We start from the raw sequence: 18,798 nt of genomic DNA on the forward strand, positions 1-18,798 counted from the left end.
AAAGTTCTCACCTGTTATGGAGTATTTTAAAAATGTTGTAATTCTACTTTTACTTAAGTAAACACTTCCTCTAGCAATGGGCCATTCAGCAGTAACATGTGAGTAAAGAGATCCGTTATTTACACACACAAACACCAGGTGGCAGCCTAACTTAGTCCATATGTGATGCAGTGCGGCTGCGGTTGTACTCAAGGATGTGGCTCTCCAACAGCTACAATCACGTCTCACAGAAATAATCACTTGTTTTAACATTAATGTCTCCGACACGTTGTTCTCAGTTGAGTTTGAGATGCTGTGAATCAATATGATGTAAACTTTCATAAGCAAACCTTGCACTTGTGTAAAAAAAAAGCATGTCCTGTATTAATCATGAACTCAGAGGTGCCATTTCAACATTCACCACAATAGTGTTTAATTTAAGGCTGAAGAAAGGTCATAAACCTACAATATCATCAAATCTAATGCTTTTTTCTCAGAAGGAAATGAAAAGACAAGTGATAACATCAACATGCTTGAAAAAGGCATGCATTGCTAGATATAGATCTTTGGTGTGTGAAGGCTGGTAGCAGGTAGAGCTGGCACCCCGCTGATCACACTTTCATGGTACTTTAGGAAGGGGGGTGTCAGAATACGGTGTGTTACATCCCTGGGGAGCAATAACACTTTTATTTATCTTTCTCATCTGCATGTCTTTTCTCTGAGCCCCGGGTGACTGGTCCCACTTTTGCTACAGCTTGTATTATTTCAGATGGGTGGAGAAGGTGAGAGGTCGGGGTTAGAGGGTCTCTGTGTCACCAAGGTCGTGGGGAAAAGGAGGATTCCCCTCTGTATAGCACATTGGGACAATTCCACACACAGTGCCCGAAAAAACCATCCAAATTCCTGCACTGCATTGTGTCAGATATTCTTCAGGCGTATGAGTGGGTGTTGCAGACTACATGAGGACTCTGCTGAGGTGGATCCCGACCCCCACACCCCTTTTTACCATACTCACGCATATGCTACTATAGCAATAAAGGACAATGACGGGTACTTGAAGTTAAGCTAGGAGATGACTTGGGGAGCAGGCTATTGTTAGTGTTAAGTATTGTTACCCCAACAATGTCCCTACTGGGGAAAAGATTTCCAAGTTTTAATGAAGGAACAGAAGAGAGGAGAGGGAGGAGGAGGGCCTCATCTGAATTTTATGGCACCAACGTTGTTTCTTTCTTCTCTTTGGCAGGGATGAAATATTCCCAACATAGCAGATTGGGGGTTGGTCCACTGTGTAATTATGGGATGTGAAGTTACAGGATCCACAGGCTATGATCATTGCTCTGTGGGTGAAATAACTCCAAAATCACATTGCTGAAACTTCAAGTTAGCAAGAATATCTCTCTTTTTTAATTTATTTTAGATTCAGAACATAATCCAGTTTAAACTGATATCACTGACATGCATCATGTTTTCATGTTTCCTTTATTTAATCAGGTAAACATCTCACTGAGCTTAAAACCTCTTTTTCAGGAGAGACATGGAGAAAAAGGCAACATTAACAAATGATTACAACAATCCAGACAAACAACATAAACAGACTTAGACTACTGTCACAAGCTACAAAACAGTGTCGTCCATGTGCAGTTAAGATACCGAAGGTTTCCAAAACTATCGAAACTAATGTCAAAATGATGAATTTAGAAGCAAACCTTTGCACTCACTCCGTGTTTAAAGAGATATAAGTTATCCCAGATAAACAGTAGTGGAAAGTGGCCATTAATGATCCTGCAGCAGAAAATAGATGGATAGGGCAAAATCACTGTTATGCAAGTCGCAAGTAAGTCTCAAGTCTTGAATAGAAATCAGTCAAGTCTTCAGCTAAAATCAAAACTGTTAAGTCCTCATTCAAAAGTCCAAATCTTAAACTTTGTGTTTCAATTATTACTGTAGTTTCATGGCCACTGGGCAGACTGAGAGAGCTCTTGCAACACAATCAAAAGCTCTTAAAAAGTTACTGAAATACTGTATTTATCTCAACTTTTAAGGCAATATAGACAGAAAGGCCTGAAAGTGTTCTCAATAATGCAAATTTGAACACAATATCATGGCATGTAGGGGTGTAACAAAATATAGCTGCACTTGAGTATCACCGTATTATGTTTTGTGATACTGCATCGATTCTCAAAAACACTGTGTATATTTTTACTTAATAGTTTACATGCAAAACTTTGTGGCTGACAGGGATTCATTTTGTGTTACAGGGACTGTGATAAATGCAAATGCAGATCCCAACTTTTTTTACTGAGATTTGCATGTTGTGGCGGGTTCTCTTCAGTTTTCCTAAAGTTAAATAGAAATATATATCCGCTTGCTTATAGTATCGCAATATATTGAATCGTAACCCCTGAATCGTGATACGTATCGTATCGCTAAGATTCTTGCCAATACGCTGCCCTAATCAAACCCTCCAGAGCAGCTACTTAATGGGGAGAGAGTTTTATCAAATCATGTGTTGCATTGGTGTAAACTGTCAAATGCACCTTTGAATTGATTCAAAGTGTATCTCTTGTCAGGTAAATGGAGGTTTGATTCCCGCTGCACACTTAAACTTAAACATAATTGTCTTGGTGTTCGGCCTTGGGCAGGAGATCAAGTCGTTGAGTCAACCATGAGATTTGTGACTCAGTTCTGCGTCTGGTAAGATATTGATTGATTCTGCCTTTAGTGCACTTTAACCATGCGGCACATTTGAAGAGGCCACATGATCAGGGGAGTGGTCTCAGGCTGGTGGCTGACAACAGATGCCCATCACTAATCAGTGTCATTAGCTTGGCCTGAAAATGACCAGAGATACTGGGCTTTTTTGTCTTGTCCGCCGAGATGCTTAAACAAGGAGAGGCTCGCATGCTATGGGCCAAACGGATCAATATGTTAGAGGAGGAGGTCGAGGCCACGGGTGGTGTATGGTTTTGACCTGTTGGTGTCTGGTCATGAGACGTTGCTGAACTTTGACCTTTTCACTCGCCAGTGAGGATAAAACATTTGTTCCCGCCAGGCAATATATAGACAAATCATGTGTCTACTTAATCATTGCCTTGTTCAATATGATTATATCATGGTCAAAATAATTAAATGTTTCAGGTCGTGGGGTATTACAAGGGTGGACTTTTCTTTATCTGGCAGAGCTGTAAACATGGTATTTAAGACCCAATACAGTGGTGTTTGTTCAAAACATTAACTTGTTTGCTTTCTCTCACAGTGAAGAAGATTACTCACTTCACCACCGCCTGCAAGCAGCTGAATCCCAACTGTTTATGCGCTCGTTGTGTTCTTTTGTATTACAATGCAGGTCGTTCAAAGATGTGCTCCACCCTTCACTGTGGAAGTGTTTTAGCTTGGAATAGAATACCCTTGTGTCAAAGATACTGAATATGGAAAACAAGGACATTCAATTCCTGCCTTTTGTAATGAAATTAAAAGACGTGATACTGTAATTCAACAACTTTTCAAACCAAAGCCACTTTATGAAACTGCTGTAAAGCCGCTTTGTCTTCATTTTGAAGGGAGGTTTGGAGGTCTTCTGATTTTAACAGGATTAACAAAAAGAGGATTGTCTTAAAACTAATGTTTGGCCACAAGGTTGAGACATGTCAGCTTTGCTTTACCTCAGGATCAGGGCCACAGTCTCATCTCACAGTACCATTAGCAATGAAGACGTCAGAACAGACTCGACCGGCTGAATGTGACTACTTTGTGGACTATCTCAAGTGTATTGTGGTAATTCCATATCTTGTGATAATTATGCTGGGATGCAGTGGTGGAAGACAGATCATTTACTTGAGTAAAAGCAACAATGCTACAATGTTAAAATAGTTAAGTAAAAGTCCTGCATGTAAAATTGTACTTACAATTAAAAGTACTCATTAAGGAGGAAAAAAAACCCCTGTGGGTAGTAATTATTATATAATATGTAAGGTTGATTACTCTGGTGATTATTTTCTCTACATATCAATTAATTGTATCTATAAAGTGTCAGAATATTTCCTAAATCCTAAATTGACAACTTTAAATGTCTTCAGCCAAAGACAAACAGAAAATCCTCACAGTTAGGAAGCTGGGAAATATGTGATTGAATTAATCGACTAATTGCTTCAGCTCTATGAATTACATGATTGCATCATGATAAATTAATGTGACAGAGCTCTGTCTGTCTCTGCTGGAGCAGGTCAACGTGGAACTGAATGGGACTTTATATACAGATGAGTAATTTAATCCATGACAATGCTTCATATTTAACTTTAAAGAGATTATCAACTACAGCTGTCCAACTAAATATAGTGGAGTAAAAAGTAGCCTACACTATCCCGCTGTTAAATGTAGAGTAGAAATATAAAGCAGCATATAATGGAGGCTACAAGGAATGTAAAAACCACTTGGCTGAAGACTAATAAAAAACACATTTTCTCCTTCTACTAGTACTAAGAGCAACAAATATTGATATAATATGTCAGTTATTGTGACCATAATTGGTGTTGTAGACGGGGCGGGGCTGAGCCCCCCACCCCCACCCTTGATGCAAATGTAGGGGCTTACCCGGATCTACCGCTGCAGATATTTCCGAGGCTCCTCCCTGCACTTTTTATCGCTTTATAACAGGATATCTCACTGGCGCGAAAAACGCACTGTCTGGCTTTCTGTAAAACATTGTGGGGCGGATCTTGTGCCTGTTGTCTAAGCCTGGCTTTTCCCCCTTTAACTTAAACATAAGTATAGACTGCGTCGAAACTGCGCATCCGTGCAACCAGCAACACCTCAGTCAGCTTTTATCCCTTCGATCCTCGTGAACTCGTTGCTCTCTGGCGGCCGGGGGATTTCCAATGCCCTGAATTTCGCTGTGGGATTGTGCAGAGAGCCGGTGAGTAGTTTAATTCTAGTGTTTACTGTTTAGTGTTTTAAAGTTTTCCAACGAGGAAAGGAGAGGTCTGTCAGTCTGTCTGCGTGGTTTAGCCCACGCTGTGACCGTGTAGCAGACCACATTTCTTCTTCGCCGGTTCACATAACTGGTCTGTGGAACAAAGCGCTGCCTACATTTCAGGAAATGCAGCCCCGCATGTTACTTTTACTGCAGGATAGTGCTGTAGTTCTCTCCTGCACATTAAAACCAGGCACTGAATCATCGTTGACGTGTGCATGTATGTGCATATATATGTATGTATGTGTATATATGTACACTAGATTATGTAATAACCTTGTGGACAGTCCATCCCTGTAAAGAGAGCATCCGCAAGATTCAATCAATTATTAATGTGGTCCCATTTGTAGAAAGTAGGCTGTGCTGTCCTAATGGCCCATTAGATGGATACTTGAAATGTGATATATCTGATGGGAGCTACTTTAGTAGATCATTTGCTAATCACCGTGCTGTTCCCCTCAGGTTGTACAGGACGTTTTCCAGAGAAAACTGCTGTCATTTGACCATTTCTGGGAATAAACTCAAGGATTTTATTAACTGGGAACATGGAGTACGACTGCTACCAGCACTATTTTATCGATGATTTCGACAGAGAGGAGGATTTTTACAAGTCTACCGCACCGAGCGAGGACATATGGAAAAAGTTCGAGCTGCTGCCCACGCCTCCCATGTCTCCCACCCGGACTCTGAGCGGCAGTGCGCTGCACCTATCGCCGGGAGACAAACTCAGCTGGCTGTCCAAAGTCCTGGGTCAGGACGAGGAGTGCGAGGGTCAGTTCATCCCCGACACGGAGGAGCTGTTCGGCAACCTCAGCTCTATCATCATCCAGGACTGCATGTGGAGTAGTTTCTCTGCCAGTAAGCAGCTGGAGAAGGTCAACGGGAGAGTGTCAGCTGCGGCACAGACCTGCGTCTCCCCGGTGGCCCAGATCTCCGTGAGACCGAGCAAAGCGCAGTGCGTCTCTCCCGCTGTCCCGCTCGCCACCCCGGCGACAGACTGCGTCGACCCCGCGGCTGTTCTCACCTTCCCGGCAAGCAGCTACAGGAAGCCGGCGTCGTCTGGCTCCGAGTCTCGCTCTGATTCCTCTGGTAAGGAAGCAGTCATGCTCTATATTGCCCCACCCTGCCCCTACCTCAGGATTATATTGCCCTCTAACAATGCGTAATTTAGAAAGCTGGTCTGATGTGGCATTACTGTGGTGCAGAGGGGCTATCAAGTACATCATGTCGGTCACCTTTTAAAGCTGCATTGCACTCTCACTTTGACGATGTGCCACATGCTTGCTCAGAATACTCATGCTATCTTTTTTTAAAAACCGCGCCCTCTTAACTTATACTTTCCCTTTCGAATATCTTCCACTGGTTCTGCATTACAATCAGAGTGCGGTAGAGGGGCGGGGTGGCCGAGTCTTGATGATTTATTACTACTACACACACAGAGACAGACCATGAGAGTAACTCTTTTTTACATTTCCCGAATTAGGGAGTGCCCCCTGCCAGCAGATCTCCTCTTTTAAATAGTTGATGAATGCTCAAAGACTAAAGACTGAATTCCTGCAAGCTTTGGCATGGATGTTGTTTCTGTTAACACCTCATCTCTTCAGATGGAGGGCTAGTGATTTGCATGCTTGGCTGTGGAATGCACTTCTGTTTAGTTTAGTTACATTTTGAATCTGCTCTTGCAGGAATGTGAAGTATTTTGTAAAGGTTGACTTTGGAACAGCATGCTTTCAAAAAAATCATATGCGTGTATTAATGAGTTGTTCATATGTGATCGCAGATGATGAAGAGGAAATCGACGTGGTCACCGTGGAGAGCAAGCAGAACCGCGTGCGGGTGGTGAATGTCAGAAAGCCAGTGACCGTCACGGTCCGGGCCGACCCCTGTCCCAAACGATTCCACATGTCTGTCCACCGGCAGCAGCACAACTACGCCCTCCGCTCCCCAGACAGTGAGCCTGATGATGATGAGGAGGAGGATGAGGATGAAGACGATGAGGAGGAGGATGACGATGAGGAGGAAGAGCCTCAAAGCAAGCGTACTTGCACAGCATCCAGTCAGCGGCCGGGCTATTCGTCTGGTATCTCCCAGCCCGGCTCCCCCTCGGAGAGTCCACAAAACTCTGACGTAGAGGACACTGATCGCAGGCGGAATCACAACTTCCTTGAGAGGAAGAGGAGGAACGATCTCCGGTCCCGCTTCCTCGCCCTACGGGATCAGATCCCTGGCCTGGAGTCGTCCAAGACTCCGAAGGTGGCCATCCTGACCCAGGCGACAGAGTACCTGTCCGACCTGCACACCAGGGAGAGACGACAGCTCCAGGAGAAGAAACGCCTCAAAACCCGACAACAGCAGCTTCTCCGCAGAATAGCTGAACTGAAGCGCTCTTGAGACGCACGCGTTTAAAATAAACTGCCTCGTTAGTCACGGTCAGGAACTTTACTCTCAAGTTACCTGACACTTTTGGAAAGCTACAGTTTTACTATAACAAACATGCCTCATGTAAATAGCTGTGAATTTTGTTTTTGAATATTGCTGTGGGCTTCTTATGAATTGACTGTGCAGGCCAATGACCCTGATACGGTGAGGAGCAGCAGTCAGTGTGCTGTGTTTTTAATTTTTAATTTGGAAAGTGTTTTAGCTAAGAACCGGGGTAATGGAATTGATTTTATAGCTAAGATATTTCCTGGTATGCTGTGATGGGGAAATAAGAACCTTTGTTAATAGTTTACCAGTGTGATAGTGAGTACATGCAGCCTCCAGGGTGTGCGTTTCAGTGTGTCACACTTTCAAGTGCGTGAAGTCTGAATGACTTTCTTTGTACATAATGAGTGAATGAGTTCCTGGTTTGTTTGGTGCTGATGATGACTGTGTGATTTACAAATTGTTCTGTAAATAATAGCTTAATAATAGCTCCTGTTGAAGGAGACAAAATCAAGAGTTGTCAACAAGCTTTGCTCCTCTTTATGACGTGCCACCAGGCATCGAGGAACATCTATTTTGTTAAGATAATAGGAAAAATGGGCAAAAAAAAAGTAGCACTGCTGTACTTTATATCACATGTCACTTTGTGATTTCAATGCTTCTGATTTTGGTTGATTTATAAAGCATGCTAACATCGACATTAAATTTTATACCATATTTGCATACAAACCTGAAGTCTGTTTGTTTTTTTTATTCAAGACCTCTGCAAAATGAATATCCAACAACATTTTGACCTTGCCATCAAAACAAATTCTGTGCTCCTCTCGAAATTACAATTGCAGCTTCTATTAGTTTCCATACCAACATAAAGGAAAAGCTTCAACATTCAAATGAGTCCTGGGTTTTATATGACTGAGGAAGAAGTAACGACAGATTGGTCATGCCTCACACCTATAGCGTGGGTAAGCTCCACCACATGCTGCCTCTCCAGAAACACAACCTCCTATTACACACAGGAATCAGCTGTAAATGAGGGAAGATCATAAAGAAAGACTGCTAGATTTCCTCCCCTCAAGTCTCCCTTTCTTATCTGTTGTATAAACGTGCTGCTGGTCCACAGAAGGTTACGCTGAGCATGTCCTTGAGACTTGCCCTTGAAGAGTGTGCGTGATACGGTTGTGGATCCTCCCCTCTGCAGTGTCTGCTGCACGCTGGGCACCTGATGTGCTCTGAACTAGGCCACACACACACACACACACACACACACACACACGTGTACACGCACACATACACGTACAATGGGTATCTTTAGAACAGTCCCCAGTGGTTTGGAGACGTGGGTTGAGTGGACTGCTACTTGGATCCAGTGCAGCTATTCGTACAGGTGTGCAGCTGGAGTGCAGCACTGCTTCATGTAAGTGGCTCTAAAATAGTCTAAATGTGGAAATATCTGATTTCCACGTTAATGGATGACACTACCCTCTTTCATACAGCATGTATTTATATGACATGCCTTCACTAACCTTTGTTGTATACTCTATTGCTTTGTGGTCCTTGTAATTGGTGGGTGTTGCGAGCCTGTCGGGCTCTTTACGTGCAGCTGCTGTCCCTCAGAGAGCTACTTGTGTAAGTAGAGCAAAAAGGTCTAGTAAACATAGATTTCATTTAAGTTGTTTTCATTATTGATAGATGAAAAGTTGTGTTTAGCAGCAGATGCTCAGTTCAGTGTTAATGTAGGAGTTATAACCCTGTGATGGCTAAAGTCATTATACTGTATAAAATGCAGAAAGTTTCACAACCTGTCTATATTTAGGAGGGGTGCAGGAAGGAGGTTAATGGAGTAAAGAATGGTGAGTATCTTCACACTGGATTAAAGTGACCAAAACGTTATTGGACAGAAAAAAGGCAATGCGTTGATCCTAGCTGGCCTTTGTTGGGGAAATTATTATGAAATTCGTTGTGTATGAACCAAATGAACATGTACCTTCTTGCGTATGTATTTCCTTGCATAAGAAACTGAGTTCCTGCAATGCCGCTGCCCAATCGATGACCTTCCAGACAAGTCTCTGCAAGCTGGATGACTCAGGTTTGACTGCCAGCCATAAACTCAAAGCAACCATTTTGTTCAAGAACAGCCTGACAGACGAGCTAGGCACACCCTGAACTCCAACCGTCTTGCACCTCGCTGGCCTTTGTTATGGCTGGGACAGCTTGGTGTTTCACCTGCCTGTATTCACTCTCTGGGTCCCATTTTTGGCCCTGAGGGCACTATTTTCTGGCACTGTAATATATTTCCATTACAAAATCAGCATTTGATCTCAGCCGGCTCAGTTGAGGGAGTTAAATGACCCCATTTACACACAATAGATGATTGAAACTCTTTGAAGCAACATTTAATAAATACATCTCTAACACTCCTTTCCTTCCTTCCTATACAGTCCTCCTATTTCCTTAGTACATTGAGAACAAGTCAACCAACATATCAGGTAATGCAAACCTGAGTGAACTTGTGATGAAGTCGAGTTGCAGCAAACAGCAATGACACCTTAGATTGACCTCAGCTGCAGCTGCTGTGCTGTTTGTCCTTTAAACTACTTCAAAAAGTGAAACCAGAAATCTGACATCAGGTCTTGGATGAGATACCAGCAGCTTGTCTGATACATTTCCTGTTACCTTCTGACCCCCAAAGTCATTTGAAGTGATTCCACACAACACATAATTAACTCTCTAAGAGATGTACTGTTAGCGTAGTTGCTGGTTCATCTCTTGACAATGCAACTATCTAACACCAACAAGCAAAGTCCACTGTTTGTGTCTGTGGATGTAAATGAGAATATTACGATGTTTGAGGAAAGATGATATGTTGTCACTTATTGAGAAACTAAAATAAATAGGCTTGTTGTCAAAATTCCCAACATACATTTGAGTTCATCCAGTGAGTTAGAAAAAAAGATACATGGTCTCAACTCACAGACTGGAATTGTTCAATTGGAGTTTAAAGATAAAAAAAACATAACAAAATTGTTTTGAAGTTCTCAGCAGCTGCATGTGTGCTAATATTGACCATAAGCACTCAGCGATTATGGCGCTCCTATGTTTCTCAAAAGGAAACAATGAGGTAAGAGGATCTCTTTTCCTGGGGGATGCTCTGCTGTGCTCTGCTCTGACGGTTAACTTGCCAGACCAGATTTTCTGCTCTCGAGTTGGTGCAACGCCCACACTGAGCCACAACTTCTGAAGTGCATGTGTGATCACTTTCACACACATGCCCATGTTCTTTTAGAGCATATGTGTTTTATTCTCTCACATCTGCCGGCTGCATTTGTTTTCTGCAATAAAAAAAAGCCTTTTAGTCCCAAACAGCTGCAACCTCTTGCTGTCCCTTTTATTAAATATGAGGCGGATGTAAGAGGAGATCCGATCGTGACTGTGTCATAGAGGTCTGCATATTCCCAGGGTATAAGACAGAATGTGACAGCTTTACTGGTGGTCAGACAGAAGTGTGTGATGTGTGTGATCAGGGTGGGACTGTGGAGAATCGATCATTTGGCTGGGTGGAGAGCAGCCTCTCTCTGATTTATACATCTTCCACACACACACACACACACACACACACACACACACACACACACACACACACACACACACACACACACACACACACACACACACACACACGCGACTGTAAAGGGCAATCTCATTAATCTTTCCTTTCCTTTTTGAGTATGTGTGGTAAGCAACAAATGTCACCCTGTTAATATTTCTATCCAAGTAGTGAGTATACTCAGTATGTTCTTTGTGTGCGTTACCTTTGGCACATACATTACATCACCTCAGAACAATGTTCTCAACCATGTAAATATTGATGAGCAAATCTTATCTTTGGCATGTCTCCCAGACGAGAAACACTACCAGTTATACTCGTCGCTCCGGCATAACTTGCTAATAAACCACCATCTGGGTCAAACGAGTGTGAATCTACAGTTTGAAAGAATGAGCGTGTTGATAACTGAACATTTCCTTAACAAGCTTTCAATTGAGCAACATTTGAAGTGCATCAGCGTTGCTGGAAAGTGGGAGGATAAACTTTCGCAACTGGCCCTAGCTGTCACTGTGATGAATCTCTTACCTCTGCACTTTGAAAGGGAAAAAAACACACAGACACATTGAGCAACATTTCCACCGTGTTAACGGCTTGTGTTCTGACTGGCCTGGTTTGTATAGCATGTATACATTGCGTGTTTACACAGTGGGGCAGAGGAGGAAACGGACCATGAGCACACTGCACTGGTTTGTGATTCTAAAAGCATGGTTGAACTGGCTGCTTATGTCTGACCTACATGTGGGTGAATACAGTGAATATAATATAGGATTATTTTAGGATAACCTTATGATCTCCTGTGTGAGAATGAGCTGTATCATCTCCCATTACGAGAGATTTCGGGCGGTTGCCTGCTCGGCAGTGGTGGAATGAAGTACATTTACTGGTACTGCACTTACGTACAGTTTTGAGGTACTTGTGCTTTACTTGAGTATTACACATTACACTTCTACTCCACTACATTTCAGAAGGAAATATTATACTCTTTACTACATTTGTCACAGTTTACAGTTATAGTTCCTTTTTTTTTTCATAAAGAGCATGATAAGCTTATATAACATGATGCAGTATTACTGATACATAGTACAATAATAATAACACACAAAGTATCTAAAAGTGGCTTAACATTGACAAACATTGAAATACTATTACATATTTTTCATAGTGATAAAACCGACATAATAATTACAAATAATATAACATTTTGAACATAGTCATTTCTACATAACGATAACTTTTACCTTTGAGTACATTTTGCTGATAATACATCTGTACTTTTACTTAAGTACACTTTTGAATGCAGGACTTGTAATGAAGCATTTTAAGACTATTTTACTTTTACTTAAGTATAAGATCTGAATACTTCTTCCACCTCTGACGCTCGGTGGGAATCATAGTCAGCTGGAGAAAGGAGAAGTGGACTCCCTATCATCCCTTTTCTTACTCAACACTCCCCTTATTCTAGTTTTCAAGTAGTTCTGACAGCAAGGGATGACGTGGAAAACACAAGCGGGAAGAGGTGCAGATGCACACAGCTTTCGTGTGAGAGCTCACACACACTCAAATGCTTGCAGGAATCTTTTCCTGGTCCCAGTCCTCCATCTCTCTGCCTACTGACCCACATTCCAGCCTGGTTGTGTCACTGGAACTCAGCCGAGGCTGTGGCGGCTACTGTCCATGTGATCCTAATGAGGCTGCCACTGCAAAACTACATGGACATGCTGGCATGCAGGATATAATATTATTTTACTCCCTGCTTTCCTGTTTATCTCTGTCTTTCCTACTGTCTTTTTGTTCTCTTTACGCCCTTCTTCCCTGACAGCCCCACTCACACACAGTCAGCTGGTTCCCCCCCCCCCCAGGTACTTATCTCCACCATTTGCTGATCTAGGTCAGTCTTCTGAGCTCAGTCTCTCTCTCTCTCTCTCTCTCTCTCTCTCTCTCTCTCTCTCTCTCTCTCTCTCTCTCTCTCTCTCTCTCTCTCTCTGATGTTCACTCCCCCCATCCTAAGGCCACAGTTACATAACAGTGATGATTCAGTTGAAACATGCTGTATATGTTCCTCTCTCTGGATACATCTGGTGGCTGGTGTCAAAACTTGCTTTAAACCTCAGCCAGGCCAACAAACGGGACCGCCTTAAAACCAAATAAACACACAAGGTGTCGGGAGTTCCTGCGCAGCACCTGTTGTACAGCACAAAGGCGCTTGTATTTGTTGTGTTTTTTTGTGCCTCCCCCCTTGCCACTAGCACCTTGCTTGCTCTCCTCAGCTGACAGCTATCTGGCTTGTTGTGGGTTAGTAGCATCTGAGATCAATTCGGGAGGGTTAACGCGGGGCTAGGCGGCCATGCCGTGTCAGTGGTGCAGGCCTTTCAACTTGCCTGTCTAATCTGGAGTTAATCCTAATCCCGTTAGTGTAAACATCTCTGCCATCTGGGCCCAGACACACCACAGCTCTGATTATAATGCACCCATCAAAAGGTCTTCAAATCATCAAACTGCGTGAGCTGTCGCAATAAACTCTCTGACCTGGGTTTATGGCAAAATCACGCTGAGGATGGACAGTCCAGCAGTTTGTAAACAAACAAGTGCGTAGCCAACACTGTACATGAGCCGATGTTAGTAAAGCGGGCAATTAGGATTGGAGACTGTAGACACAAGAGACACACGAGAACTCTATTTCTATAGGGTTTTTGGCCACTGGAGACGTAAGAGGAGGCATTAGCTGCGGTGATGTAACCATGGTGCTGGTTAATGGATAAGCAGAAGGAGAGAGGGGGGAAAAAGGCCTCAACAGTGACAACTGCTGTGCTACCCTCACCCTGGCAACCCCCCTACCACCACTCCTTCAAACACACACACACACACACACACACACACACACACACACACACACACACTCTGAATGGGTGAGGCAGGGTGACATGACGCGTGAGTAAGTCACTAAAGCTGCCTGTATGCTACCAATGAGTACCAACTAGTATCTTGGTGTTGATTGTTTTTTTTGTGAAACCTGGTTATTTACATGCCTGTATACTTGTTTCATTGTTTATGGTTTCTGATTGGACTCTGCAGACATGTATTTGACTTCTGAACATGCAGCCATTATTTGTCATTTCTTTACTGGCTGAGTAGCCTTGGCAGGGGAGGATAAAATCCCCTGGGTTTCTGGCCTCTGTTGAGTTTGGCTTCTTCATCATATCAACATTAATGAAATACAAGAGAAAATAAATTATGCTTCAAGATGCTCTTCACCATATTTTGATATTAACAATTGATCAAATGACTACATGCATTGTGAAAGCCACAAAATGCCACTGCACACATGGCAGACAGTAATTAGAAATCTAGATAAGGTATTTAATATTTACGTTTCTCAAATTTGGGATGAAGGCCTATCCTGGTTTTCTTAAACAAATGCACTATTTGACAGAAAATTTGACATGTTCCCAATCTGCTTTCGAACAGAGCCAACTTCTTCTTCTTCTTCTTCTTCTTCTTCTTCTTCTTCTTCTTCTTCTTCTTCTTCTTCTTCTTCTTCTTCTTCTTCTTCTTCTTCTTCTTCTTCTTCTTCTTCTTCTTCTTCTTCTTCTTTTTCAAAAGCACATTTAAAAACTATATTATGCTTTCAAATAAAATGAAACACTCTAGTCAGAGGTGCCAAAGGATGTGAGCTGATGCCAAGTATGCATCTAATATCTCAGATATATGTTGAAACCTGTTGCTACTGTTGGGGGTTTTCTCCACCGAGAAGCAGTTTAAATCAGAAACACTACTGCTCTCACAGCTTTGTCAGCCAGCAGATGTTCCATTGTTTGGCTCTGCGGTGTAAGGTTGCTTCAGTTGAAGTTTGGATACTTGCTGCATCTTTTGAATTTAGCCCCATTGAGTGCCGTCACCACCAACCCCCATCTCCTTCTGCCCCCCCAAGCTACTCAGAGAGGGGCTTTACCCCTCCCCCAGTCCCCTTTAACCCCCTGCAGACCTTATAGTTGCCCGACCACCACCACGACTATAACCCCCCTCTAGATCTCCACTTTACTGCCTGTGCTCTTTGTCTCCCCCTCGGTGAAGCCTTCAGTAATCAGCCCCCCCACACACACACACGCACATCAAAAGCCAATGTATTGACCAATTACTGCAGTGTGAGAGTTTAGGCCTATATGGAGAGTGTATTTGCATCAATATACATTTAAATGCTTAAATGCAGATTCACACCCACGCAGTGCGTGTTATGAGATTGTCTCTTATCAGATGGTGAATAGTGTATAGAAGCCTCTGTTTGTCCTGCATGGTTACAATTCCTTCTTTTCAGTCTGCGTCTGAATGTGACTGCTGTTGTCGTCAGGGCCTGAGTGGCCTCCACTGTGGGGCTTATGTAATAATCAGTACCCTGCTTTCCTCTTCCCCACTATAGGCTTGTGTGTGTGTGAAACATTGAGAGAGAGAGAGAGAGAGGCTCTGTTATATGGCCTAGGCAGCGCAGACTTCCTGTTTTTGTGTTGAGCCCATTGGAAGCAGGAAGTGAGAGGAATCGCTGGTCTTCTCTCTTTGCTCTCTGATGGGTGAATTTTTCCAGACAAGAAGATGCTGGTGCTTAGTCAGCAGCCTCCTACTTAATACAGATTTAGGGGGGTGGGGGTGAGTCTTTGCCTCTCTGAAAGCCAATAACAACAAAGCCAATAACAACAAATCCAATAACGTCCCTTGGAGTATGGTGGCCTGCGATGCCACTTCGGCAAACCTTCACATGGGCCCTTTACCTTGGCGGTGGATGATCGTATGCGCTTATATCAACAAGAAAAGGAAGAGGTCTGCTACTTGTGTGTGGTAACAGCGTGTGTGTGAGTGTGAGTGTGTGTGTGTGGCTACGGGCTTTACACATGGAAAATGAGGAATGCTTCAAGCTAAAACTAAGCAGAACCTCAGTTAGAACAAAGAATCTGGTGGTGGCAAACATGCCTGAGTGCTCGCTTTGAAGGACTGATTAAGGTTATAATAGTCATCTGCCTTGCCTGAAGCCCTCAGGCTGTGTGTTAGGGGTGGGGGCTGATAAGAGGGGAGGGGGGTAGTCCAGGCTGTTACGCTCTTTGTTCTGGCCCGCTCCACTCATGCCTGCTTTTGTCTCCCCCCACAGTCTACCACTGAGAGAGCATTATCTCTCTATCCGTCGCGCCAAAACAGAGAGGGAGGCATGTTGCTTTTTCTTCCTCTTTTCTTTCTCTCTGTCGTTTTATTTATAATATGTTGTACCTGACATGTTTCCAGGGAAACCCAGGGACTGCAGGTAAATGGAAGGTGTGTAGAAACAGCAAAAGCAGTCCCTCTCCCCCTTCTCTTTCTCTCTATTTCTGTGCCTCCCTCTCTCTAGCATTTCCCGCCACTCCAGGGTGCACGGGGATGGGATTGGTGTCACAGTCTGTATGAAGAAAGGCTGGCTCCTCTGAGCCGCGCGCCAAATGCCGGCGTTATTCAAATCAGCCCAGTGGGTGCGGCCCAACTGTCTCCATGTCCTGTTAACCCTCTCAGAGCTATTAATGTGAGTGTTTTGCTCTTTCAGAGGCCATTTTTAGACATGAAATGTGGTATTTCTGCATTATGTGAAGCTTTAAATTGTCACATTTGACAAACCTTTCTTTTAATAAAACAATGTTAGTCATTCTATAATAAACTTTGAAAATATTAGGTTTGTTCTAGTGAAACTATTAGTTTTAGCTCATAATAATGCAAACTAATTACCACAGATACTGAAAGTCTCTATAAAGAGGCGTGTTATAGCCCCACATCCAAAGGTAAAAGGGTTTCAAGATACACAAAAACTCAGGTTTTCAGATCAACTTCCTCTCTCACACTCACAGAGTTCCTCTTTCAGATCCTCTTTGTCTACAATGCCCAGAGCAATGAATGAACCAGTGAAGTATTCAGGACCACACCAGAAGGCTGCGAGTCTATCCTATCCTCTACTACGCTCTAGTGGATGTGAGCATGAAATGCAACACTACAGAGAGACTCAACTTTGTGAAAAAAATCAGTGAAATCTTTAGATCTCAGATTTGTTTCGTGCTCATCTTGATTTTTACAAATATAGCTTACATAAGATTTGAGACACACGTACGTTTCATTTCTAATTATGTATAACATATCTAAATACAATACAAATACATAGATTGAACAACTACTTGCTGGTTTCGATTCCCGCCTTGGGTCGTTTGTAACCCTCTTGCTACCTCGTTTCCACATGTAAAGAACCTGTAAAATGCAACACAAAACATAATCTTAAATACAAAAACAAATAAGACAGCAAATAGATTGTATGCATCTACAGTCGCTCAGGACTCAAGACACACAATCCTTCAGCTGACCTCAGTCAATCGATAAAAGCTCTTAGCCTCTGGTCTCTGGAGAGCCAGGAGAAGTGCAAATGGCACTTTGCACTGTCTGTTTCATGTGGGTTGCCTCTAGAAGTATTGGATAGATCGTTGTAATGGGCCTCTGATGTTGAAGTCATGAAAAGGTTTTACGCCTTTAAAAAATGTCTGTTGGTCAGTAATAGTGTTAGCAAATGTGTTTTTACAAAACAGCCTTGATGTCAGCCGTCAGTATCTGCTACCTCTGTAATGCTGACAGGTCATTAAAAAAGTCATACAAAAGTCTTAGGAAAATTCATAGTATAGTGTGTCATAAAATATTCATAGTATATTATGTCATAAAATATTCATAGTATATTATGTCATAAAATATTCATAGTATATTATGTCATAAAAAAAATCATAAAAAGGTTCATAGTATAGTTTGTCAAAAAAAGTCATAATAGATAGATCTGTTCTCTGCTTTTAACCCATCCTAGTACCAGGAGTCTAGTACTAGGAGCAGTGGGCAGCTCACAGGACAGCGCCCGGGAAAAATAAAATAAAATAGTATTCCTTTAAAAAGTCATAAACAAATCAAAGTCATAAAAAGTCATAAAACATTCATAGTATAGTATGTCATAAAAAAGTCATAAAACATTCATAGTATAGTATGTCATAAAAAAGTCATAATATAGTATGCCATGAAATAGTTATAAAAAAGTCAAAGTATAATATGCTATAAAAAGACATAAAAAATTATAATATGTCATAAAGTAAGTCATAACATATGTCTTACAATAAAATTAAAATAAAGCCATAATCATGGAACTAGTATGTCATAAAATAAATATTAAAAAGTATCATGTGTATTATTATGTATTATGTATTATGTATTATGTGTCATAAAAAAAAGTCATAAAACCTAAAAGAAAAGTTTGTTGTAAAAAAGTTTAATAAAACATCAGAAAAAAGTGACACATAGTATGAAATGTCTTTTGACATTTATGACGTTATGATCAGTTGTTATGATACGGCTCAGGGTGACCAACATAGGTTTCAAAAAAACATTTTGAAAACAAAGTTTATTGCATATGAAGTTAACCGAACGCTAACAAAGGAACAGAAGTGGTGTCTGATAACAACGCTGCTGAAACTGACAGCATGTGGAGCTGGATGTTTAAAAGGCCAGGCTTTAAAAGTCATAGTATGGTAAGTTAAATCAAATTTAAATTAAAAGTCATTTTACAGTATATCATACAATATAATAGTATAACAATAGTGTCATAAAAAATAAAAAGTAAAGGTTAGGGTTAGGGTAGTAGTTTAAAAAATAGCACTGTGCAGTTTGCCATAAAAAATATCATCATATGGAATGCCATAATTATTTTATAGTATATTATGCCATAAAAAGATGGTTAAAAAGGTCATAGTATAGAATTCTAAATTGCAGTCTAAATATAGTATGTCAATAAGCA

The 18,798-nt window shown here is 41.9% G+C and overlaps 1 protein-coding gene across 1 annotated transcript; it reads left to right on the top strand.

The window, feature by feature from the left end:
* Positions 1–4,608: 4,608 nt before the first annotated feature.
* On the top strand, positions 4,609–8,101 carry LOC115027909 (protein L-Myc-1b-like). The gene is made up of 3 exons (XM_029461467.1): positions 4,609–4,891; positions 5,411–6,037; positions 6,729–8,101. The coding sequence occupies exons 2-3, from the start codon at positions 5,494–5,496 to the stop codon at positions 7,337–7,339; spliced, it is 1,155 nt and encodes a 384-aa protein (XP_029317327.1). The 5' UTR covers positions 4,609–4,891; positions 5,411–5,493; the 3' UTR covers positions 7,340–8,101.
* Positions 8,102–18,798: the final 10,697 nt, after the last annotated feature.

This window comes from Cottoperca gobio, chromosome 22 (genome assembly GCF_900634415.1).
Source record: "Cottoperca gobio chromosome 22, fCotGob3.1, whole genome shotgun sequence".
Lineage (NCBI taxonomy): Eukaryota > Metazoa > Chordata > Actinopteri > Perciformes > Bovichtidae > Cottoperca > Cottoperca gobio.